At 35.3% G+C, this 27,833-nt stretch overlaps 1 protein-coding gene and 1 long non-coding RNA gene across 2 annotated transcripts; one reads left to right on the top strand and one right to left on the bottom strand.

Annotated features, from left to right (window-relative positions):
• The first annotated feature begins 57 nt into the window (after nt 1-57).
• LOC116292787 (uncharacterized) lies at nt 58-23,845 on the top strand. Its single transcript, XR_016120559.1, has 5 exons — nt 58-290; nt 1,603-1,648; nt 18,977-19,016; nt 22,583-22,700; nt 23,436-23,845. It is a non-coding gene; the product is annotated as an uncharacterized LOC116292787 (long non-coding RNA).
• Nucleotides 22,678-27,833, bottom strand: LOC148909061 (uncharacterized). The gene is made up of 4 exons (XM_089034593.1): nt 25,509-27,833; nt 25,205-25,274; nt 24,999-25,073; nt 22,678-23,495 (listed from the first exon to the last, which is right to left on the bottom strand). Exon 1 carries the CDS (start codon nt 26,859-26,861, stop codon nt 26,187-26,189), a length of 675 nt encoding a protein of 224 aa, XP_088890719.1. The 5' UTR covers nt 26,862-27,833; the 3' UTR covers nt 22,678-23,495; nt 24,999-25,073; nt 25,205-25,274; nt 25,509-26,186.

The following is a 27,833-nucleotide window of genomic DNA, read 5'->3' as shown; positions in this document are numbered from 1 at the left end:
TTTACCAGGTCTTTTTATTCCATCAAATTCCGCCAATCCAACCATTATAAATTTCCTTCATTTACGACAAGCTTTCAGCTAAATTTCTGGAAGAAAAATGAAAAACAACAAGGAAATAAAAGGAAAAGGAAAAAACATAGGGAAAACCATTCAAGTGTAAATACGTTGCCGTAGTAACAAAGCACGTGACCCACAATGCATTGCGGTCATACATTAACACGAAAAACATGGCGGACTTGCAAAGCGGAGGTGTGAAACATGAGGGGAATATAATGTCGCTGTTTGTAACGGTAAGAACTGTTGAACACCATGATACGAACTTTGAAATATTTAGCTTAAGTCTTTCTACGTATACTGGAACGGTTTATTACGATATTTTGCCTGCATTTTTGTTTTACTGGTGAAGTAGTGTTTTGCAGCACGAAGGTGAACCCACGTGCCCGAGAAAAGCTTCGTTAATATGGTTTATCTGTGGGTTAAGTTGTTCTTTCTTATCCCAGCTAGTTAACTACTACTTATTTGAAGCATTATGTGTTTTTTATTTTATTTTGAAACTGCTTTTACTCTCTTTAAATTAAATGTTTAGACTTTCCCTACAAACTCCCCCTCCCCTCTCCCCTTCCTTTTCACCCCACTCTCCCCCATTACGAATATTATTTTATTAATTGTTGTTATTATCATTATTATTTCATTCATTATTATTATTATTATCATTAATATTAATTATTATTTTTATCATTATTATTGTTTGAAATCGCTCCAAACACAAGACAGTTGTTTTGACATTGGATGCAATATTCTATTCCTACCCCTCCCCTGACAGAACTACACTCATAGGAATGCAAAAATGAAAATTTTCTACATACCTCTGGAATTTAGAATACTGCAATATTAATTTTGGAAAAAACACTGTTGGTCAGATTTAGTGAGAATACTGGTTTTCATATCTGACATTTTAGAGGAATCCAAGAAAAGATTTGTTATTCCTGCCATCATGTCTTCTGTCATATTTTATTCTTTTGGGGATTATTACAAAGCATCAACCCATTCACGCAGCTTAATACATAATAGACTGTTTTCACAAGGTTGGGTATTAATTTTGAAAAACACTGTTGGTCAGAATTAGTGAGAATACTGGTTTTCATATCTGCCATTTTAGAGGAATTCAACAAAAGATTTGTTATTCCTGCCATCATGTCTTGTCATATTTTATTCTTTTGGGGATTATTAAAAAACATCAACCCATTCACACAGCTTAATGCATAATAGACTGTTTTCTCAATGTTGTGTGCAAGTTGAATGAGCACACAACATTGAGAAAACGGTCTATTACATACCTATCTACTGTGTCATAGCAATACTTTAGGTGACATAAGTCTTGGTAAATCATATATCAACTAGATGTTGATTGGCTGGTGACACAAAGCAACTTTGTGACAAGCTTTTGTAAAAATGGTTAGCATGTAATCATTACAAATTATGCTTTTGTTAGTAAACATGAATTATTGTTATACTCTTGCAATAATTGTTTATAGAACAAGGCAATAAAATTGTCATTATATATTTTCTTAGTTTGTAACTTACTTTTTCCTTTTATTTCAGCTATACAATGGAATTGAGGGACCAATGATTATTATTGTTTCAAATTGTAAGTTTTCAGAGTAATACATATTGTGCTAGTATATACATCACAAGGGTATTATATCTGTATGCATAAGAGAAAACCAATCAATCACTAACAGTCACAAGAGAAAAAAGTGTGTCCATTTAAAAAATGTCAGAGGGTACATCACAAAAGAACCTGAACAGCAGAGTTTTAAAATCTTGAATTAAAATTTTTTTAGTTAGTTATGGCTGGTAGTTATGATATAAATGTTGCCTAATGTTTGACTATGAGTAAATGAATGAATTAGGCAAACAGCATATGTTTGTAAGAGAAAAAAGTGTGTCCATTTAAAAAATGTCAGAGGGTACATCACAAAAGAACCTGAACAGCAGAGTTTTAAAATCTTGAATTAAAATTTTTTTAGTTAGTTATGGCTGGTAGTTATGATATAAATGTTGCCTAATGTTTGACTATGAGTAAATGAATGAATTAGGCAAACAGCATATGTTTTGGTTCTGACTAGTCTAGAATTATTTTCAACCTTTGATAAAAAGAGTGAAGCAAAAACATTTGATGATAAAATTTATAGCAATTATTTTAGAGTCTTCCTTCAAGAGTCTTTCTCAAGAGTGTTTAACATAGCAATAGATTCAGGTTTTAAGCCTGTCTTGCAATATTTTAAAGTCTGTTTGAAGCAAGCAATTATGATATAATGGTTATACATCTACTGTACTTATAGTGAATTATATGAAAGAAACTCAAAGACAGACATTTAGAGCTACATATATACCAAAACTATTTAGGAAAATTTTTTTTTGAGAAGTATACACCCATGTATTCATAGTATTCATGTATTCATTCAAGAAAGAAACTTGTAGACAGACATTTGGAAAAAGTTTGGAAAGTTGTTGACCATTCAGACATTGGTCCTTTGTCGGTGTAAAAGAGCTACATATATACCATAGCTATTTATGAAAATATATTTGAGAAATATGCATGTATTCATAGCTCCCAGGTCAAACATCAGTAATAAGAAAATCCCTTAGAGGTAAGTTGACTTTACCTATATAGAGTGTATCAGAAACATTCAGTTTTGATAGGGATTCTGCCTATACAGTTCAATAATTAAGATGAGCAGTTTGGTATTCAAGGAAATTACTATTCCAGTATATGTATATACGAATAGTACAGTACCGCCTGAAATCATTGAGGCATAAGACGCGTCCGTCGCGCGTTCAGTGCACGCGGTAAAAACGCAAATAAGCCGCGTCCTGACCTAGAATTGACCGCGATTTAACCGCGGTTGCCGAAAAAACGCGTCCCATACAGTATCATACTGTACAAAGCGCTGTTTGGTTATACAGTATTCCTACTGGTTTGGCATTCAACGAAATATTTTTTATGGCCCGAGTTCGAGTTTTTTAAAAGTTCCATTTAGGAATCGAGTTCGAGTTTGTACCAACCAGTACAGGAGTCGATTTTTTTTGTGTGTAGAATTTCTTTGGAATTAATTGTTTCATCAATCGAAAATGAGCTACATGTACATGTAACTGTGTTTAAATGTGGTCATATGCGATTCTCTTGCCCTTTTGTACTGTATCTTGTGGGGAGCGTTTCTACCTCGATTTTGATCCAGTTGGAATGGTTAATCTATCCAAAAGTTCCAACTATTTTATAAAATAATAGTATTTTATGCTTTCGTGCTTTATTTCAAGGTAATAGAGTAACATTGGACGAAAAAACGAAATTACATTTAGATATTTTAGAGCCCGACATAGATAATTGATTACAGTGTAACGCTACATGTATGACGTTTATCTTGTCGCATACTCTTATGCACGTGCGTTTGTACGTTTTAGATCTCTCAAACATTCTTCGTCCTGCAATTTCCTAAGGCAACTTTTATTTATACTTCTACATTCACAACAGAATTCGTTACTTCGATTCACTCTTGGGCTACTCGAAAGCATAAAATTCACAATCGTGGTGAATGTAGTATTATTTTTAGACTCTTCAGGTCACGAACGGTCTGGGGCTTCGTATTCTGTGTATAAAATCGGAGAATTATTAGGGTCCGCCGCTTTGCATTTTAAATATTATGAGGACTCGTTAGTTGCGAGTAACCGATTTGAATTTGGTTTTTCACTGCCGCCAGTCAAAAAAAGGAACCGGCAGCGACTAATAGAGAGACAAAAAAAAAAGAATTCCAGCTTGCAGGGCTCAATGCAGCTCGCAACAACCGAGTCCGCGTGTAAATTGCATGTTCGCCGGCCATGGATTCATTTGCTGGAAAAAGATGCGTTCTAAAAGCTTTGACTTTGTATTTTGAAATAAAAACAAGAATTAAGAATAGGTTTGATCTTAATAATTTGCTTCAAACTCTGATAAATTATTTGGAGACTGAACTTTCCTCTAGCAAAATACATATATTGTGTAGCATATTGAACTTTGAAGGTTTAAATTGATGCGGTTAGGCCTCCTCACAGCGATAATAATTTGAGGTCAGTTTATTTATAACTACAGTACATGTAGTTATAGAAGTTTATGGACGAACTTCCAAGTATTTCCGACATTTCAATTTCGAAAATATTCGAAAGTTTCAAACTTCCATATTAATAGACTATCTGACTAAATGTACGTACATTCGGTCGATGATTATGCTACGTTTTTCAGAAAATGCTGCTCATTTGATTAAAAAGTGATGTCTAGTTTTTGGGGCACTTTCACTGCAAATGTACTCGGCACATGTACTGTAAATGCTACGTTCTATAAACCGCAGTAAGAACGAAAGAGCGTATTGACCGCGTCCATTCGCGTCCATTCCGCGTACAGTTTGCGTTCACTGCACGCGGTAAAGACGCGAAACAAACGCGTTCGCATGCTGCAATGATTTCAGGCGGTACTGTATATGTAGATAATAACGGACCAAAATACAGAATATGATCATCAGTGGAATGCCTAGATTTTTTTGCGTGAGAATCAATATTGATATGTAATAATTGAAAGCATCTGAGAGTGAAAGACTTAACAAGTCAGTTGAATGAACCAGTTCCTAATTAAGCTTGGAGTTTTTTCTACTGAAATATGTAATAAGACAATGTTCAGAAAATGTCTTTCAATTGGATCAATTATTTTAAGCTAATTACTTTTTGGTAAATTTAAAATTAACCAGCAGATTGAGGCACTTGAATGACTTTAGGATATATGAGATTAACAAGAAAAGAACCTAAGAAAGCTACTCTCTGAGAACTTCTTGATTCAAATTAGATGAGCTAAAAAGTGTGATTTTATTCCTTAAGGTCTCCTTAAAATTTCCCAAAATCACTTCTTGGAAATCTTCCACTAATTACAAATACCTGAGGTTTTTTTTGTTTTTCATTTTTTCTCTATTTTCTTTGAGCCAAGCATTTCATAAGATTATGTGTGTTTTATTATAGGTTTTAGCTATTGGTTAGTGTCATGACTACTCCGAAACATTACTCATAAACTTTTTATTCTCCTCTAAGTTTTTTATTACTTCCTCATTTCATTTCCATTTGATAGCAAAGTCTCTATAGATATCTTCAGTGAAATGACAGTTTTGACTATTGCTACTAGACCATGCAGCAAAAGCCAATGGTTACCTCTATATATACATATATCTTATTCTTATTTTGAACTTGAAGAATTTTAAGGAAGCTGCCTAGAAGGTTATAGGAAGCCTTATTTAACTTGAGAGATTTTTACTTCACATTGGCTTACTGGAACAGGCATAGTAGATCAAAAAGATAAAAGACTTCTGCAATGATTTTTTGGAATAATTAGTCCACGACTAATAATACTAGAATTATAATTTGTTCAATCTTGTTTTAATTAAACAGTATTGAAAAAATGTTATATATATAAACTCTAATTCAATACACATGTTTACAAGAATAACAAGGAGTACCAGCAGTTTGAATTTTACGAGCAGTACATGAAAAATATGAACAGGGCAAGAGCTAAATAAGTTTAAACTAGACCACTATAGCAACAAATGAATTGTGTCACAGGGGTGCCCAGGGTACTTTAAGTTACAAGTCAAAGTCATTCGGCAGCTGGTTTAATTTAAGTCTTCCTAACTATGAGCACAGCAGAACAGAATATCTTTCCAAATTATACAGTCACTTTTATTGGTGAAAATATTCCCTTTATATTTTACTTTGTGTCATTTGGAAAATGGATTGCTTTGGTTACATTGATTAAACATAATTTTTGCCCTTGTGCCCTTAAAAGAGAGATTACATCATGTGGTAAAGTGAACAGTAGTCAAGAGACATATGCTGTACATTACATAGGATCTATTCAAAGCACATTGTTGTCGACTGGCTCAAGCCTATGTGACTGGACTGAAAGGAAATATGGGTAAAACTTACTCAAGTGGCTAAATATTTGTTCTGAATTCATTGTTCATGCTAGTAATAAGATAATAATGGCGAGCAACAATCCATTAAATACATGTCTTTGGGTTTAGGGAAAGTAAAACAAAGTAGGTTGTAATTTAGTTCACGAATTCAAAAATATGAAAGCATTAAAAAATGCTCCCCGCTTGCTTAGGAGGGTTCTTTGTGTAATGCAGAGGCATAACTATTCAGATAAAATTATGCAGTCAGCTGCTCCAGTGATTTCTACCCAGAGTCCCTTTTGGTCCGGTTGAGTAGGCTTTAGTTGGTTGATGATAGCAACGTTTTTTGAATTGACTGCATATGTGGGATGCAACTACATACACGTACAGATAAGCAACAATATTAGAGATTAAAGCCACTGTTTGCCACATTTATTTAGAAAGAAATAAATTCTAAATATGGAAGTAGGTAATTAGTAGGATTGCACACTTTGAGCATTGCATCGTAATAGTTTTTTGATTCACAGTAAACTTGAATTCATGTGTAGCCACCCATAATGCAATCACTATATTCAGTGTAATCAAACAACTGTTGTTGTTGTTATTTACTAGAAATGTAATTAAGTAGAATAATTAGCTTACTGAGAAATTGATTGGCTACCAAAATCTAATAAGGGATCTTCCTGGGCATTGATTACCTATATGTACTGTACATGTACATGTATTGGATAGCCCTTTTTTCTCATCATTTCAGGGTGCAATAATTGATAGTAATTCGTACATTAATTGTACAATCAGGATTGCAGCATGCTTTGTTTGAACATAACCAACCCCATCTTTGGTTGGTATTCCACATAGTAATTGCTCTCATTATACTCAACTCTCGTATACTAACACCTGTCTACAGTGAAATACTTACCTCTAGTGTACTTCTAGATTCAATTAATACAGGATACAGGTGAGTAATTTATACGTGTAAGATATCATCACAATATAGCTGTAAGTTACTAGTCAATATGTGTAAAGATATTGTCAATTGTTCATTTGTATCTGGATTTACTGGATTTACCTAGTGTTAAAGAAGTCAATAATTTGATAGAGTGAAGTCACTAAACCTGTGAAATAGATATTCTTTAATACTCATTAGTAGACCCTAGTACCATAGTTTTCTTTTGTGTCTATATGTCTATTACATATTGACTAACATTTTGTATTTCATGAGTTAAATGCCTTCACTCTAGCAGAAACAAATAAAACAATGAAAGTAGTAAAAAGAGGAGAATCATCACATTCTAGATGCATACTCTGTAGTTTAGTAGTTATCAACTTAGCTACTGTTTGATTCCATTAGATGAAACATACAGGATAAGTAACTTATAGCAAAAAATATGATCATGAGGTAAATTAAAGATGCAATCGCAAATGCCTGTTATGACATATCACTACATTTACCCAAGGTTTTGAATTTTTTAAAAGTATAGGGAACCTGCTTAAAATGATGTAAACTTTAATCAAACTGCATGCAAGGTTCTGAACATTTCTTTGAACTAAATGTTTATTCTTAAGAATAGCTAGCACAATTACTTTTAATTAAGGTAGTTTTTTTAATCTTAAAAGAATAAAATATGTTGTCTTTACTTGATGAAATTACCTTTGTTTAAAATTGTTAAAAATAGTTAGACCAAAACAGTAGAAACAAAACTGATAAACTATTGAATTTAACAGTATTTTAAAACTAAAAATTAGAAATTAAAGTAAGTTTATTTTAAAATCATTAAAAAAACAAAGTTACATTTAAGTTAAATAAACACCTATAATTGCTAAGCACTATATGTTAATATTGTCAAAAAAAATATATCAGAAAAAGGCACACTGCTAAAGATCGTGAAGAAGTTCTTTCATCAGCAGACATGGCCTTACATCACTTTCTCATTACTTGGTCACTGACTGTTTAACCTTGAGTACTACACATTGTCAGTTTTTGTACGTGTCTGTATTGGTTATGCGGGTTAGCCCACACTTACATGTATCACAATCTTAAGGTGTCAGTACCCTTTGGATTTGTTGTAATCGTAGAAAAAAGAATGTACATGAGCAAGAAATATTGGAAATTTACTGAAGAGCAAGAGGCTGGTGATCCTGCCTGTTAATCGCTTTCTGTTCAGCTAGAAGCTTACCATTGATGTTTTGTCCATTAAAATATAATTGGGTAACAGACAGACCCCCCACAAGGTTTGGAATGGGACCTGAACCAGTGCCAGATGTTTAGGCTAGCTTTTTTTGAGGCACATAACTGTCAAGCAAGAAGACTCAAGCTTATACCATTGATGTTTTCTGTCCAGCCGAAGAGGATTGGGTAGCAGTCAGGCCTCCCACTAGATTTGAGATGGAACCTGAACCATTGAAGTTCAGTTTTCTGAGCCAGACATACCATTGATGTTTTCTGTCCATGGTGGGATGATGACACCCAAAGATGATTGATAAGCCGGCAGGCCTCCCACAAGGTTTGAGATGGAACCAGTGTCAGGAAGATGGCAGTGAGGTCCCCATGACAACAAGTCCAAAGCTTATCACTGATGTTTTCTATCCATTCAAAGATGACTGATTAGCAGACAGACCTCCCACAAGCTGTGAGATGGAACCTGCACCATTGCCAGGGAGGTGAGATGAGGTGCCCATGACAAAAAGTGCCAAGCTTATCACTGATGTTTTTTATCCATCCAAAGATGATTGATTAGCAGACAGATCTCCCAAAAGGTGTGAGATGGAACCTGAACCATTGCCAGCGAGGTGAAGTGAGGTGCCCATGGCAAAAAGTGCCAAGCTTATCACTGATGTTGTCTATCCATCCAAAGATGATTGATTAGCAGACAGGCTTATCACATGGTTTGAATTGGAACCTGAACCATTGCCAGGAAGATGGCAGTGAGGTGCCCAGGACTAAAAAGGTTCCAAGCCTATCACTGATGTTTTCTATCTATCAAAAGATGGTTGATTAGCAGACAGACCCCCCACAAGGTGTGAGATGGAACCCAAACCAGTGCCAGGAAGAGGTGCACATAACAAAAAGTGCCAAGCTTATCACAGATGTTTTCTATCCAACCAAAGATGATTGATTAGCAGACAAACTCCCACAAGGTTTGAGTTGGAACCTGAACCAGTGCCAGGGAGAGGTGCCCATGACAAAAAGTGCCAAGCTTATCACTGAGTTTTGTATCCAACAAAGATGATTGATTAGCATACAGACTTCCCACAAGGTGTGAGATGGAACCCAAACCAGTGCCAGGAAGAGGTGCACATAACAAAAAGTGCCAAGCTTATCACTGATGTTTTCTATCCAACCAAAGATGATTGATTAGCAGACAGACTCCCACAAGGTTTGAGTTGGAAACTGAACCAGTGCAAGGAAGAGGTGCACATGACAAAAAGTGCCAAGCTTATCACTGAGTTTTCTATCCAACAAAGATGATTGATTAGCATACAAACCTCCCACAAGGTGTGAGATGGAACCTAAACCAGTGCCAGGAAGATGGCAGTGAGGTGCCCTTGAATAAAGAGGTTCCAAGCCTATCACTGATGTTTTCTATCAAGCAAAAGACGATTGATTAGTAGACAGACCTACCACAAAGCTTGTGAGAAGTTGAAGTCAAAGTGTAGTTGTCAACAACGAGAATCACCTTTGTTGAAAAATGTGCTTTAGCAAGGGTTAAGCAACTGCCCTAGTAGAGTGGGTAGGAAAGGCATCACAGTTGTTGAAGAAGTATGGAGGAGAAGGAAGACACCAGAGAAGTACTGTAGGCTATCGTTTTCTGTTTCTAGTCAACTGGTTATTCATCAAAAAGAAAGGGGACAAAAAACAAATACAAAGGCAGAAGAGTAATGACCATTATTCTAGTCGTGATCACTTTGAATTACTTTGGAGAAAAAAGATTCAAAAGGGTCAAAAAACATTTTCCAAAGTTGGTAAACTCAGACAATGGCAAGCAAGAGCAATGGCTAAGCAAAATATGGTTTACAAAGTCACCAAGACCTTTTTTTTGTTTTGCCTTCCCTATCTTGATTTTTGGGCTCTTGTATTAAGTGGATAAATGTCTTTTTTGCCCTGCTTTGTTGTTGCAAGGATGGCATGAAAGTTTGCTTTGAAGTTGAACTTCATCTGTAATCTTTGACTTGTGGGAAGGTGCATTGTTTTTTAACTTTTGGTTGTCAATGCATGGTCCTCTCAGCGTAACTAGCAGTTGATTGAGCAACTACCCTATTGTGCATCCTTGTTACCCTGACATTTCGTTTTGTTGTGTTATCCATTTTCTTGGGCATTGGATGATGTTAATGATGTACTATAAACAAGAATGCTTATGGTTGGACTGATGTGATTGTGGTATCTATTGTGTTGGACATTGCATTGTGTTAAAGATGCACTATATACAGGACTAGCTATGGTTGGACTGATGTGGTTATGATATTTGTAGTTTTGGACATTGGAGGATGTTAATGATGTACTGCATACATTGTGGTATCTTCAGTGTTGGATATTGAATGATGTTAATGATGTACTGTAAACAAGACTGGTTATGATTGGACTGGTGTGATAGTGGGATCTGTGGTGTTGGGCATTGGATGATGTAAATGATGTACTGTTTACAAGACTGGTTATGGTTGGACTGGTGTGATAGTGATATCTGTTTTGTTGGATACTGGAGAATGTCAATGATGTATTATTTTTATTATTTATTTTATTATAATTTTATGAATTGAATGTTATATCTTTTAATGTAAACTTGATAGAATGTATTTTAAATGCCAAAAAGTAGATTAAATGCTAAATTATAAACCCCAAATATCTAAATCATTTCTCTAGATGACCATACTAGCGTACGCAAAATTAGATTCAAAACTAAAACAACTCACAAGCATTTCAAACATGTATGATAACTTATGAAATGAAGTGGATGATGAAGCTAATAGACAAGCTCATAGATATGATAAACCACTTGCCATTAGTTATTGACGATAAAATGCAGAACATGAAAGAAATGTATATTATATCAAGAAGACATATGACCCTGGACACAATTCAGAACCAGAGAACAACATCTTGTCCAAGTCTTGAAAATACTGTATATAATATAAGTATGCTGCAGCCATCCAAAAATGAGAAAGTGACTTGATGCAACTGACTATTGAACATTGTACAATATTCAGAATAAGAGAGTAATGTGTCTAGTATATTAGAATTGTCCAAAAATGATGGACTTGATGCAACTCACTATTGAACATTGTACAAGATACAGAACAAGAGAGGAATATGTCAAGTATATCAGAATCATCCAAATATGATGGACTTATTGCAAATCACTATTGAACATCGTACAAATTTACAGAACAAGACAGGTATGTGTCAAGTATATTAGAATCATCCAAATGAAAAAGTGACTTGATGCAACTCACTATTGAACATTGTACAAGATACAGAACAAGACAGGGATGTGTCAAGTTTATTAGAATCATCCAAATGTGATAGACTTGATGCAACGCGCTATTGAACATTGTACAAAATACAGAGCAACACAGGAATGTGGCAAGTGTATTAGAATCATCTAAATATGATGTACTTGATGCAATTCACTATTGAACATTGTACAAGATACAGAACAAGACAGGGATGTGTCAAGTTTATTAGAATCATCCAAATGTGATAGACTTGATGCAACGCACTATTGAACATTGTACAAGATACAGAACTAGACAGGAATATGTCAATCATTAGAATCATCCAAATATGATGGACTTGATGCAATGCACTATTGAACATTGTACAAGATACAGAACAACACAAGAATATGTCAATCATTAGAATCATCCAAATATGATGGACTTGATGCAATGCACTATTAAACTTTGTACAAGATACAGAACAAGACAGGAATGTGTCAAGTATATTAGAATCATCCAAATATGATGGAGTTGATGCAACTCACTATTGAACACTGTACAAGATAGAAAACAACACAGGAATGCGTCGAGAGGGTTGGAATCATCTACATGTGATGGGCATGATGTAACTAACTATGGAACATTCTACAAGATACAGAACAAGACAGGAATGTGTCAAGGTTCAACATTAATGCAAGAAATGCAAGATTGATATACCAAATCTAACTCCATGGCTTTCTTGTGGAAGAGATGCAGAAAAAATAAATTCCAAAAGGGTATGTACAGCAATAGAAAGATCAAAACCAACAATGGCTTAACAATTATTTCTGTCCTAATTATGTCATGACCCTCAAAGTCAGTGTTAGTAACAACCTCAGTTTTTAGGGAACAATGCGAGCTAGGGTAACCAATCCCTGGGGAGTGCCCCATTAACTGTTGAAAAGGGAGTTACTTTCACTGTTTGAACTATTTCATGTAACAGAGGGGTCATCATGACATTGAAATGTTGGCATGAAATGCAGATGGGGGGAAAAGTGAAGCAATGGTATTGTACGAATTATGTCAAGAAAAAGAAGATATCTCCTTCCTGCTGCTTAAAATATATTACAGAAAAGCCAGTATTAGTCAAAAAAGAAGCATTTATGGATGACAAAACGATCCGCAATTGACTGAAAATGAATAACACTGGAACAGATAGCACATTGGTATATACAGAATCATAGCACAGCATTGATCTGAAAATACCAGACTCAAAAAGTGAACAACATAGTATATATTAAGATTTAGAGAACACTGTAGTATGGTCATTCTAGTCCTTCCTTTTCACCTGTGTTTATTGCTTTAGTCACAATAACACCTGGTTTTATTGGTGTCAAAATAAGACATACTTTCATATTTTTCATGCTTTACCTTTGATACCACATGCATGCTATCATCTGACTATATATGTGGCTGACAAGACTCAAGGATGACCAAGTTAAATGGTAGTCCTACTTTTATTGCTGCCATTAGACTTTGACTAATATAGCCTATAAGTGCTGAGCTAAGTAATGTGGTATCCCCATTCTATACTTCTTTCTTTGAACAATGCCTGGTGTATGTGTGCTATACACTGTATTGCAGTGAGAATGTCAGCTCTGTTGCATACTTTGAATGCGCCTCAAATTGTTAGAAAACTGTATAAATAGACTGTAGTCATAGTTTGGTTAAATTAACACATTATTTATAAGTTAATACTTAAACCTAGAAACTTACTTGAACAATTTATTATGATTAAAATTACCATGTTGTAAATATAGCTTCACAATAAACTCTTTTTTATATAATACTAATTAAAGTCCCAGTAAAAAACTGGCCGTCATAAAGCTTAATTATAGAGAAAGAATGGCTAGCAAGGCAACTTGTATGCTTAAATTTAGAGAGTTCAGGTGAAGGATATGTTAAGGACACAAAAAAAGAACCATAACCAGACAAGACAGAAAACCTGATGAAGAAAAACTATTAATCCTGAAGATAATTGTTGAAACACTGTGTGCAGTAAGTCCTTTCATCAGATATCTAGTCCTTATTATTTGTGCAGCAAAAAAAAAAAAAAAAAAAAAAAAAAGGAGGAAAAGAAAGTGTCCACACAAAGTATGAGGACAAAATTAAAGTTTGAATATAGATATCAGCACACAACCTTACACTTAACCAAATAATGTCAACCTGTATGTGAAGAGGGTTTGATAAAAGATAACATTAATGAACCTAGTGTATTGGTAATAACTCATTTAGGGATAAACCAATGGGCCAAGATAAACTTTTCAAATAGAAAGGAGAAGATGAAAGCGCAAGACAATGAGAAAAGTAAGTCTCTGAAGGCAGAAGGCAGCAAGAGATGTTCAGACACAGGTGTGCATGAGGCATACCAACCGCTGACCTTATATTCCAACAACCAGGAAGAGAAAGAGGTATTGGCAGCTTCTGCTCAGTACTTTGAGGGAACATTAATTTGTGTAAAAGAATCAGTTCATAACAAATTTAATTTAAACTTTTTTTGTGCATTCCACAAAGGTTTTGTGGAAAAATTCTCAGTGCAAATTTGGAGAACCAGCTTTAGAGAAAACAGCAGATGTATGGTTTTAAATATTGAACTAGTGTTTAACTGCTGTCTGCAGAGGAACTACCTTTACTTTTCTAGTACTAAATACTGAATATTAACCTTGTCTGTTGTTTGGACAACTAAAACTGCTAGGAGCATTAGTTTATTAGCTTCTTATTTTTATGTTCAATTATTTATTGATATTTATTTTTTCAAAAATATCTAAATAACTAAAACATTTTAGTACATAATTCATATTTTAGCACCATAAGAAATAATTATATGCAAGGTAGTGAAAGAGAAAAACGAAATCCCATGTCATAACAGCCATTTGCTACTGCATTGTTTATTTATTATGCCTCTGCCGCTTATATTTATCAGTCGATTTTTTAAAATCTATTCTATCTTAAAATAACTAGCAATAACTAAGATTTAATTACACTTCCAAATAGTACAACATGTAAATGTAGTGGAAAATTTTGGCTGTTTTTTTGCTTTAATTTAAAGTAGCAACTGTATGTTTTGCTGCTATTGAGCTATTGACTGCATTAACACCAGGTAAATCTAATAAGATAGGAATGAACAATTGACAATATGTACAAAAATATCACTAGTACCTTTCAGCTATCTTGTGATGATATCTTACACTAATCAGTTACAAAGATGAGAGTATGTGGACCACGTGGCACTAATGAAATAGTAGAAGATAATATAGGTAAGTTGTAGTGCTTGGGAACGAGGTTATTCCGGGCGAAAGCCCTTGGAATTAAATTCGGAAAAATTAATTTTTCCGAATTTAATTCCAAGGGCTTTCGCCCGCAATAACCTCGTTCCCAAGCACTACAACTTACCTATATTATCTTCTACTAATCAGTTACTTGTGTCTATTCTGTATTGATTGAATCTAGAAGTACACCAGAGGTAAGTATTTCACTGTAGACAAGTGTTAGTATTTGAGAGTGGAGCATAATGTGACTGATAGCAATGTGCAACATCATCCATAGTTGGTTTGGTAATGCTCAAACGAAGCATGCTGCATCAAAGACTTTTGTAAAGTACCTCTGTTTATGGAGAAAAATTGATCTATTTCCCTGGGCACTATCAATCAATGTCTTCACGAGAATGAAACTCTTACTGAATAAACAAGAAAGTATTTTTGGGTGCAAACACTAAGAACATTCTGTCACTCAAGTGCAAACATAAGAGTGGTTCCACTCTACTAACAAGTGCAAACATTACTAACACTTCAGTAGTTCTCTAGTTAATTTGATGCATTACAAACATTATGCCTAACACTTCAGTAGTTCTCTATTTTTTTCTTTTTTCTTCTCTCATAGTAGTTCTTTAGTTAATTTGATGCTTATGTGTTGTGCCTTTAATGTTGTTGCTTACCTGTAATAGCACTGTTCTTGGCTACCGCTAATACCTGATATTCGATGATCTAAGAATTCTTGTTATAGACCTCTTGACTACTGTTGTTTGCCAATCAAACATAATGATAGGATAGTAGAAAAACAGGGGTTGATATATGCTTATATCAACTAAATGATTATAGTCTCATCAAGTCTTGTAAACTAGGCCACTTTATTATATGGCAAGGTAATTTCACAGGCTTTCATTGGTCAATTTGTGGTCCATAACTTTTGGTACAGACCACGAACCCAATTTTTGTGTTTGCCTGGCCATATGATAAGCATCATCTTAATTCTCCCTTGCTCTGTCTGTACATAAGTTATGTAAGAAGAGATATCTAGCTAAAAACTAGTGTGAGCTGCATCAGTGTTTCTAATGAAAGATATTAAGTTATGTAACGTTGTTTCTCCCACTTTTTCATGGCCCCCGCTAAGTGATTTTGGGCTATAAGACAGTGGAAAGAACTTGGTCCATAACTTAAGGCATGGACCTCACACTCAGTTAATAAAAATTATACATCTTCCAATCTACTATTTTTAACCCTTATTTTAAGTAGACAGTGGGTCTTTGATGCAAAGCACATAAGGATTTTTCTGATTAAATTGCCTTGTCCCTGTTTGAATGTATGGAAACCAGATTGAACATGTTTAATTATTTCAATTCAATTTGATAAAATAAATGCCTCTGGATATAACAATTCCAAAAATATAGATAAGCCTGTTCAAAGAAATCACTCTTAAATGTGACATTCATGGAACACAATATTTTTTATTTTATCAGTGTTCATTTTCTATCTTAGTAGATTCATATGCTGGAATAACTATAGGAACTTTGCTATCAAATGTTAAATAATAACTGTGAACTATGTAGTACAAAAGAAACAAACGATACTTTGACATGTGGCTATAGTTCTATAATACTGTCATTCATATAAGCAACTCGCCTGCCAACTTAATGAATTTGATAGTCAATTGATCAGTCAGACTTTAGTGATTACTGCTTGCCTGTTTAATGATTCATGTTATCAAATATAATTTGAAAGAATTTGCGAAAACCAGTTTCAAGGTGAGTCTTAAAGGAACAGTACTCTTAAATGAATGATAATTTTTTGCAATGAAATTGATGTCCATAACTTGTGGTAGCATATAAAGAACAGTTTGAAGGTAAGATGATGGATTCACAAGAATTGGAGACCCCCTCGTGCGCCAAATAAATTCAATTATTGCCACACATTTTTGTAAATCCCATGAATTGGGTTTTGTATGAATTGATAGAAGGTCAAAGTTTTAAATCGGTTAAAATCTAAACATCATTTTAGGTAAATTATAATGTGCAGTTTTTACAATACTAGCAACCCAAACATTTTGCTAGATTTAATTTTTGCTTATAAAACGAGGAAATCGTTTATTAGTTGTCAGTACTCCATTTTACAGTTCCATTCGAGTGACGACAAATAATAGTTGCAAGTCGAGGCTGCAGTTTCTGCGCATAGCAAAACTATACTTTTTATCATGCGGGGAACTCCAGCCTCGGCTTGGAACGGATCTGTAAGATGGAGTATTTATACATAAGAGAGTCGGCTGAAAAAAAGAAATTGAAAACTTGATCATCTTATAACACCGGAAACGTTTATATTATATTTGAGAGCTTTATTCTTCATACGAATTGACGTTATAATGAATAATGCATTGTTGGACTTTTGGGAATAACAAACATACTTTCTATCTAAAGAATCATTTTATTACCAATTTTAGGACATTTATTTTATTTAAATCTTTTACATTCAACTGCCATTTTTGGCTTTGAAAATGGATTTGCAACGGTTACTTGACATCAAATTACTTTTTGACTTTGTTTTTTTCTATCTGGTATTGATTTATTCTCCTGTTCAGGTTAATTGTGAAGTATATCATCTGGAGTGATTCCATTTAACCTGTCAAACCCAAGCTTGTCATTAATGTCATGAAACTCTGGCTCAGAAGACCCAGCCTTCTCTTAAGAATGATTGACATTGAATAAATTGAAATGTTAAAGTTGGAAGAAGTTGACATGAATTATTGACCGCTCATGTTTGACAGAAATAATTATCTGTTTAATGGTTTAAATGGAATCACTCTATTTTTCTTATCAATTGATCCTATGATGATAAGTAATAAAGGCATACCAGCCAGCCAGCAAACCCTTCCACTACCCCCACCCATACAATATGTTCCGTGACTATTGAGAAAATAAAAATATTGAAACGAGGGGGGAGGGGTGAACTACACATACCAATCATTACATTCGTTTGAGGCATGCTGCAAATGACTTGGGACTATAAAGTACAAGACTTTGATCTGCATTAATGGTTCAGTATCAACAATAATAATGGGAATTTGGAATGAAAAACATGAAGGAAAAATGAGATATGCATTAATGGTTCAATATCAACATTGATAATGGGAAATGGGAATGAAAAACATGAATTGAAAAGGAGTTTTAAATAGGATATTGATTAATGATAACAAAACAACACCAATCTGTAGCGGATGACAAGGGAGTAAGAACAGTATCAAAATTATCATATGTTCGATCTTTTGAAGCTCAATTTGCCTGTCCTCATTGATAACATGATAAGTATAATAAATGGGTGTTATATGATATTGTGTGGCTATGATATGTCCCTTTATCAAGCTTTGCTAGCATGCCTCAAACGAATGATTTGCACATATTGACATATACACTTGAGTCCTCTGTTGTCCATCATTTAAATTATGGAAGATAAAGTTAAACCCAGTTGTAATTGACCAGAACAAGTAGAGTGATTTTACTTAAAGTCTAGTTCCCTGTTTTGACTACAAACAGTGTCACCAGTTTTTATATTCAGTCTGAGAAATTTAACATCCAGAGACGTCAGTTTAATTCCTTATTCTTGAAACAGGCTATATTACACATTATTTTACATGCAAATGGCATTCAGTGATGTGATGTGAAAATGCTACTTGATAATTGCACGTCTAGTGACTATACCAATGATGGCATATCACAAGCCTTAGAAAATTAAATATCCACTCCTCACCAATGTCTATTAACTTTACCCTGTTGCCCTTAAAACAAAATTGGATTAAACAACGTTTTAAGTAAAATCACTCTACTGTCTCACTGGAATGATATGAATGTGAATGAGAACTATAGGATGCTTTGGTGAACTATTTACTGGAATGATTGTCATCTATTTTCCAACTATAACAAAAACCCTTTAGTGGGATTTAATTAATATTTTGTTGTCTTCATATCCTTGAACTCTCTATAAATAATGACTTGAAATCAAAATAAACAAATTCTGGTCAATTACAACTGGGTTTAACACATATAGGGGGGAGGGGATAAGCCGCATGTTGGGGGGAGGGGATAAGCAGTATATAGGGGGGAGGGGATGAACAGTATGTTGGGGGGAGGGGGTGAAGCCTAATACTGGGGGGAGGGGGTACTCGTGTAGGGGGGAGGGAATTACTCTTAGGGTAGGGGAGGGAGAATCTACTTAGTAGGGTGGTAGGGGTTTATGACTTTTGCTGACTTTATATACTTTGAAATTTTCTAGAAGTCGGACAGACACAAAGTGGGCACTTAGGATATTTTTGGTAAGTTGCCAAAAAAAAGACTTAGAAATTTTTTCACCTTGTAAGTTGTTTGATGTTGTGTTTGAAATAAAGTTTGATTTTGGACTTAGTGGTTTTCCTATGTTTTTTAATGTATTCCATCTTTACCCTCTCCACGCCCTTTTTGGACTCGTAAAAAAATACCTCCCCGAGGTCCCACCAGCACCAAGTCTAACTACCCCGTTAGACCAGGACCAGGCAGTACTTACTGTCCCGACAAGAGCCATCTTATGAAACCACAACCAGTTGGCTGCTCTGATGGTGAAGACTGTCGATAGGGATATCAGACTTCTGACCCCCTACAGACTCGTGAGAGTACCTTGATGGCAAGCCAGCCGTTATACTGCGAAGATTAGTGCAAGAAGGAGACTTATAAAATAACCATACCCCCACTACTCATAGGTTTTACTGTACAACAGTGACGTATATCTTACAGTGATGCAATCAATAAACTCAAGGCAGTATTCAGACTTCCATAAAGTGTATGTGACTATCAAGACTGGTTTGTGAAGACTAAAATAACGAAGTTTCTAGGCTACTAACTTGTGAATAATGAGCTGGTCTATACCGAAAAGGAAACTACCACCATGTAATTTAATATGAAAAGCTAAGACGAAGTCCTAAGGTGTTAATGCATTAATGAATTCATCACATGGGAATGGACTAAGTCTATAATTAATTCATTGAATAGATAATTAATTCAGTAACTGCTGTGGGACTGGGCCTATAATTAATTCAGTATCACCTAGGTTACCAGATGGATAATTAATTCAGTAACTGCTGTGGGACTGGGCCTATAATTAATTCGGTAACTTGTTGGTTACCAGACTGATAATTAATTTAGTATCTCCTAGGTTACCAGATGTATGTTTAATTCAAGATCTCCTAGGTTACCAGACCTATGTTTACTTGAGTATCTCCGAGATTACCAGACCTATGTTTAATTCCATTACATTGAAAGTGCTAAGAGTACTTGCTTTTATAAGTATTTTGCAGCCTACAGTCATGTGTTGATTACTCAACCACCAAAATACACAAAATACTAAAGATCCATCACATAAGGTAAGGCCAATACAGCATTTTAGAAAAGGCTTTTGATCACCAATGGAATGCTTTCTTGACAAACAATATCAAATATTTTTCCGCATGACTGTTGGTTGTAAAATCCCTAGTTTTTATGTGTTAGATACTTAGGATTTAGTTAGGATCAAGTGCTTGCTAAGAGGTTTATAAACATTTTAACAGTGTAGATTTCATATTGGTATAAATACTGTATGAAAAAGATACTGCAATGAAATAAATGGAAACCATTTCAATGTCAGGACATGTCACACCGTCTAACATGTCAAGAATCATATTTGAAATCTACTCTGTCAATTTTACACTAAGGGAAACTGAGTTGTTGATCTCTAGATATTCAATGGTTACATTCTCATCAGAACTTAATTTGTTTATATATATTATTTTAATAGCTAAAGAAATCTAAAGAATCTATCATGTTTATTCCTTGTTTGTCATGGTCGATACGACCTCTGCATGTTTGTCTTATTTTTATCTTGTGTTTATTTCCTAAGATCAGTTTTTTCACCAGCAAAACAACTTCTTGACAGAAGTAAAGGAGTCGAACATAAGGAGTAAATTAAAGATGAAATATTTGCACTGTCGATATTTGCATTTCCAAATTATGAACAACTACATGTATCACCATTAACACATCAAATTTCAGAACAAGTTTTTAGTTTTCTGTCAAGAATGTTTGAATCATTGTACAAATTTTTGTTTAATTTTGGACAGCTTGTGCATATAATACAAGTGCTTTGGACATCATAATCCATAGTAAAACAACTCTTGGTTTTACTTGTAATAAATATTTTCATTTCATTCAAGTGTAATTGTTTCTTGATTGTGAGGTATGGTGTTTCAATGCCATTCTTTGATGGCTCACCTTGTCCTCTATTCATTCATTTTCCATTTGCCTTGTTTGGCTTGGATTTATTTGTCTGCACTTTTGTGCAATATTTCAGGATTTTGCACAGCTGATTTTTGGTGTTTCCCATTATGTCTTGGGGAAATAATTTATGGTAAGAAATCAAACATACTGAAATTCAGGCAGACTTTGTGTTAAAAACAATTTGGAATTTGAAGAAAAATTCAGTTTGATTTAACATAATGATACATGTTTTGTAGTTGCTTTGGATAATTTTAAATGGAGTTTTGAATTTTCCTTAGAAATACTTTAACTCAAAATAGAAATTTTTTTGTTTTAAAAAGAAATTGTTTTCTCTCCAAAATAATTAATTTGCAACAGAAATATTTTCTTTTTGTGATTAATTTTCACATAAAGTTTGACATTTTAAATGATTTAACAGTGCTGAACATTTGTATGTAATCATTTCATTTGAAATTTTTTTTTTTTTTGTATTTGAGATTATTGAATTGTAACAGATTTTGTTAAGACCTCAGTTTCATAGAAAATAAGGAATTTGCAATTAAATTTCATTTCTGTTATGTACATGTCTTACTTATATTAAATGTTGGTTTGTCATATTTTTCTTGGTTGAGAACAATCGTTGGAGAATATTTTATGTTGAATTTCTTTGTTGTTTTTTTTTCTTTTTTAGTTTCAATTGATTTTGATTATCAGGAGGTAGAATTTTTTCATTCCTTTTTAATTTACTTTTTTCTTATGATTACTTTTTTAGTATAAAGGCTAGTGTTACAGAAACTGAGGTCTTGTTTTGCTGGTGAAAAAACTTATTAAATTACAATCCTATGATAGAACCTTGTGTATCAGTCTAGCCGAACATCATTAACGCAAGATTAGATCACCTAGAAATGATTCAACTTCTAGTCTTCCCAGTTTGTTAATCTACTTGTATGAAAGTCTGAATGGTGTCTTATGCAAGTCTATCGAGCACACCACCCCAAAGTTATCACTGCTGTACACACCCATGAATAGTGAGATACGATTATCTCTGCTCCTACTCACACTAACCTTCACAGTGGCCAGCAATCGCCATCAGCGCACTCCCATGAAATCTGCAGAGAGCCATCACCTGGTATCCTTACCGACAGCCATCATCGCCAGAGCAGTCCTCTGATCATGGCCTCAAGGTTAGACTCTGCCGAGAATCAGCAATGTTGTACCACCTTTTATGGTTTCCTGGCCTGGTGGGGCAGCTTCTGTTAGGTGCTGGTAGGACCTCGTGGGAGGTATCAAGTGTATTTCATTTTTCTGGTGTACAAATAATAAAGAATGATAATAATATTAGATATAGGAGAGTGTGTCAAACTAGTGCAGGGCTCTCAGTAAAGTTATAAATGTAGCCAGAAATGACCAGCCAGTTAAAGCAAAGGCAATAAAATTTGCAAAAATATGAAAATTGAATTGAGACAGAACAACAGTTACGGTTAATTTTTGCTTATTTTTTGTTTCTTGTTTTGTTTGTCTTTACTGAGAACCCATTTACTAGTTGCTATGGTAAACTTGTCTGACTTATTTTTCCTGTCCTTATTTAAGAGTAATCTACATGTCTTTGCTATTTCAGTTTCAGGTATCTACACACTCTCCTATATCTAATATAAGTGGCTAGAGGACTGGCAGTGATGGTTATCTAGGACTAGACCTGCACGATGATCAGTTATTTCACTCAAATGATTCAAATAGTAAGTTGTTGACTTTTTATCATGTTATCCTTCTACTTTCAGATTAAAGGTATTTAGAAATTATTTTAACAGCTAAATAATAGACGTGTTTACACAGTATTTCAAATGAAATCAAAAACAAAATGTTGGAGTTTTGAGTTTTCGTATTTCTATGAAAGCCACAATATTGTGGTTAAACGAATAGATTTGTTTTGCCAGTCCTCTAACCAAATATCTTTTAAGTTGCCCTATTTCATAATGACGTCACATATGAACAATGTATTATTTTAATATGGTATTTTAGATTTAATTTACTGAAAGACATTTCATTTTTGTTGAGTTTGCTATATTCCCTTTTCTTTGGATAATAGCAGTTTGTTTTGGTTGATGACGTCTTTATGAAATAGGGTCATTGATATTATTCATTTCATTTTTAGTATTTCAATTTTTTCTTTCAATCAATCTTATCTCTCTTTATGTTTTCTCTTCTCTTTTTCTTTCTTTCTTTTTTCCATTATTACCAGGGCTCAAAATAGAACAACAAGTTTTGGCAAACAAACTTTGCCATATTGTTACCCAAAATGATTTACATTGACAAGATTTGGCCTGCAAGTGCAGACTGCTATTTTGAGCCCTGTTCTTTTTTCTTTTCTTTTCTTTCTTTTTTTTTTTTTTTTTTTTTGACAATATCAATATAAATAGCCCTGATAATCTTCTTTATATTTCATGTATCCTTTCTTCTGGTTGTTATTCTAGGCAATGCTTCTTCTTTTCTTCTTGTTATGTTGTTGTGCACTGAAGACAGGTTTGTGTTTTCTGAAAGTACAAGATAATCAAGAATAAATAACTTGTTCTAAAGGCAGTAGGATGTAAACTAAATATTTGAAATATTTTCTCAGTCACTCAGTGGTTGATAAGATGTCAGTCAGTGGTTGGCCAGGTGTCAGTCATTGGTTGGTCAGGTGTCAGTCATTTGTTGGTCAGGTGTCAGTCAGTGGTTGGTTAACTGTAAGTCAGTGGTTGGTTAACTGTAAGTCAGTGGTTGGTCAGGTGTCCAAGTCAGTGGTTGGGCACATGTCAGTCAGTGGTTGGTCAGGTGTCAGTCAGTGGTTGGTTAACTGTAAGTCAATGGTTGGGTCAGGTGTAAGTCAGTGGTTGGTCAGGTGTCAGTCAGTGGTTGGTAAGTAGTCAGACAGTGGTTGGTCAGGTGTCAGTCAGTGGTTGGTCAGGTGTCAGTCAGTTTTTGGTAAGGTGTCAGTCAGTGGTTGGTCAGGTGTCAGTCAGTGGTTGGTCAGGTTGCAGTCAGTGGTTGTTTAGCTGTAAGTCAATGGTTGGGTCAGGTGTCAGTCAGTGGTTGGTCAGGTGTCAGTCAGTGGTTGGGCAGGTGTCAGTCAGTGGTTGGTTAACTGTAAGTCAATGGTTGGGTCAGGTGTCAGTCAGTGGTTGGGCAGGTGTCAGTCAGTGGTTGGTCAGGTATCAGTCAGTGGTTGGTAAGGTATCAGTCAATGGTTGGTCAACTGTAAGTCAGTGGTTGGTCAGGTGTCAGTCAGTGGTTGGTCAGGTGTCAGTCAGTGGTTGGTTAACTGTAAGTCGATGGTTGGGTCAGGTGTCAGTCAGTGGTTGGGCAGGTGTCAGTCAGTGGTTGGTCAGGTGTCAGTCAGTGGTTGGTAAGGTATCAGTCAATGGTTGGTTAACTGTAAGTCAGGGTTGGTCAGGTGTCAGTCAGTGGTTGGTCAGGTGTCAGTCAGTGGTTGGTCAGGTGTCAGTCAGTGGTTGGTCAGGTGTCAGTCAGTGGTTGGTTAACTGTAAGTCAATGGTTGGTCAGGTGTAAGTCAGTGGTTGGTAAGGTGTCAGACAGTGGTTGGTCAGGTGTCAGTCAGTGGTTGGTCACGTGTCAGTCAGTGGTTGGTCAGGTGTCAGACAGTAGTTGGTCAGGTGTCAGTCAGTGGTTGGTCAGGTGTCAGTCAGTGGTTGGTCAGGTGTCAGTCAGTGGTTGGTCAGGTGTAAGTCAGTGGTTGGTCAGGTGTCAGTCAGTGGTTGGTCAGGTGTCAGTCAGGGGTTGATCAGGTGTCAGACAGTGGTTGGTCAGGTGTCAGTCAGTGGTTGGTCAGGTGTCAGTCAGTGGTTGGTCAGGTTGCAGTCAGTGGTTGTTTAGCTGTAAGTCAGTGGCTGGTGAAGTGTCAGTCAGTGGTTGGTGAGGTGTCAGTCAGTGGTTGGTGAAGCGTCAGTCAGTGATTGGTCAGGGGGTTAGTCAGTTGCTTTTAAGATGTCAGTAGTGGCTGATATTATAGAATAACTAATATAAATCATGAAACCTACCTTCCTGTCAGTTTGCACTGGCCATTGCTTGTCTTTGTTATTCTCAAGTCAAATTTAGCTGGTTTTGTAGACAAGCTGTTGAAGAAAAGCAAATGTTGGTTAGATGAAATATGACATTTGGAATGTTAATGAAAACCAGTGGTGAAGGTAACACAACATCATTCATATGTATGTTATACATGTAATAATATGATAGATGACCTTACCTGTGTCAGTCAGTAGTGCCCCTTTTTTGTCTGTTATTCTGTATTCAATTCAACTGGCTGGGTGGACAAGCTGTTGAGCAAAAGCAAATGTTGGTGAATAAAGAATTATCTTTTTCATAGAAAGCCAATTTAGATATAGAGGATATTATGTTGCCGCTCGGAAATACAAACTTTATCTTCGGGAGGTGCAAACAAGTGATATTCTCGGCATGAGAAGGTGAACTCTGTATCTCCAACGACCATGTAATATTCTGTTTGATATATAATTATCTGATTGCCCCAAGTTGTTATTAAAGATACTTACCTAATGCACCCCAGCACAAACACATCATGTACTGCAAGGCTGCAGTACATATCATCTGGTAGATATCTGTAGGACATCATAGGTAAATGACATAGAATGTCACCACAGTCTCTTGTAATACTCTGTGTAAAGCCACAGTACATATCATCTGGTAGATATCTGTAGGACATCATGGGTAAATGACATAGAATGTCACCACAGTCTCTATTAATACTCTATGTAAAGCCACAGTACATATCATCTGGTAGATATCTGCAAGACGTCATGGGTAAATGACATAGAATGTCACCACAGTCTCTATTAATACTCTATGTAAAGCCACAGTACATATCATCTGGTAGATATCTGCAAGACGTCATGGGTAAATGACATAGAATGTCACCACAGTCTCTATTAATACTCTATGTAAAGCCACAGTACATATCATCTGGTAGATATCTGCAAGACGTCATGGGTAAATGACATAGAATGTCACCACAGTCTCTTGTAATACTCTGTGTAAAGCCACAGTACATATCATCTGGTAGATATCTGTAGGACATCATGGGTAAATGACATAGAATATCACCACAGTCTCTTGTAATACTCTGGGTAAAGCCACAGTACATATCATCTGGTAGATATCTGTAGGACGTCATGGGTAAATGACATAGAATGTCACCAGTCTCTTGTAATACTCTATGTAAAGTCACAGTACATATCATCTGGTAGATATCTGTAGGACGTCATGGGTAAATGACATAGAATGTCACCACAGTCTCTTGTAATACTCTGTGTAAAGCCACAGTACATATCATCTGGTAGATATCTGTAGGACGTCATGGGTAAATGACATAGAATGTCACCACAGTCTCTTGTAATACTCTGTGTAAAGCCACAGTACATATCATCTGGTAGATATCTGTAGGACGTCATGGGTAAATGACATAGAATGTCACCACAGTCTCTATTAATACTCTGTGTAAAGCCACAGTACATATCATCTGGTAGATATCTGTAGGACATCATGGGTAAATGACATAGAATGTCACCACAGTCTCTTGTAATACTTTGTGTAAAGCCACAGTACATATCATCTAGTAGATATCTGCAAGACGTCATGGGTAAATGACATAGAATGTCACCACAGTCTCTTGTAATACTCTGTGTAAAGCCACAGTACATATCATCTGGTAGATATCTGTAGGACGTCATGGGTAAATGACATAGAATATCACCACAGTCTCTTGTAATACTCTGTGTAAAGCCACAGTACATATCATCTGGTAGATATCTGTAGGACATCATGGGTAAACGACAGAATGTCACCACAGTCTCTTGTAATACTCTGGGTAAAGCCACAGTACATATCATCTGGTAGATATCTGTAGGACGTCATGGGTAAATGACATAGAATGTCACCAGTCTCTTGTAATACTCTGTGTAAAGCCACAGTACATATCATCTGGTAGATATCTGCAAGACGTCATGGGTAAATGACATAGAATGTCACCACAGTCTCTTGTAATACTCTGTGTAAAGCCACAGTACATATCATCTGACAGATATCTGTAGGACGTCATGGGTAAATGACATAGAATGTCACCAGTCTCTTGTAATACTCTGTGTAAAGCCACAGTACATATCATCTGGTAGATATCTGTAGGACGTCATGGGTAAATGACATTGGATGTCATCAGTCTTTTTTAAATCAACTAAGATTTCTTTCTGCAGTTGTGTTCTTTAAGGTGGAGAGACCTTAATGTTGATCAGGGTGATAACTCTATTATTGCCATTATTTCATCTCCCTGTTTCACTAGTAGAGGTAGAGACATGATCATTACCAAGCCGTCCAATGACATACTTATGTCTTGTTTGTCAACATGTCTATTGTCTTGTTTCAGGCTTGTATCAACTGATATTTTGTTTCTTCTCATCTTCTAACACAATCAGTATCAGGTAGAGTAATATGGACTTGTGCTTCATGTCCAAGTATAATGCCATGGGTTACACTGACTGATATTTTGTTTCTTCTCATCTTCTAACACAATCAGTATCAGGTAGAGTAATATGGACTTGTGCTTCATGTCCAAGTATAATGCCATGGGTTACGCTGACTGATATTTTGTTTCTTCTCATCTTCTAACACAATCAGTATCAGGTACAGTAATATGGACTTGTGCTTCATGTCCAAGTATAATGCCATGGGTTACACTGACTGATATTATGTTTCTTCTCATCTTCTAACACAATCAGTATCAGGTACAGTAATATGGACTTGTGCTTCTTATCCGAGTATAATGCCATGGGTTACACTGACTGATATTTCAATGTTTTTCACATCTT

The sequence above is a fragment of the Actinia tenebrosa genome, unplaced genomic scaffold, assembly GCF_029948245.1.
Source record: "Actinia tenebrosa isolate PJP-AT-01 unplaced genomic scaffold, QUT_ActTen_1.0 PGA_scaffold2__45_contigs__length_23673736, whole genome shotgun sequence".
NCBI classification, from domain to species: Eukaryota; Metazoa; Cnidaria; class Anthozoa; order Actiniaria; family Actiniidae; genus Actinia; species Actinia tenebrosa.
This window is presented reverse-complemented; position numbering and strand designations above follow the sequence as displayed.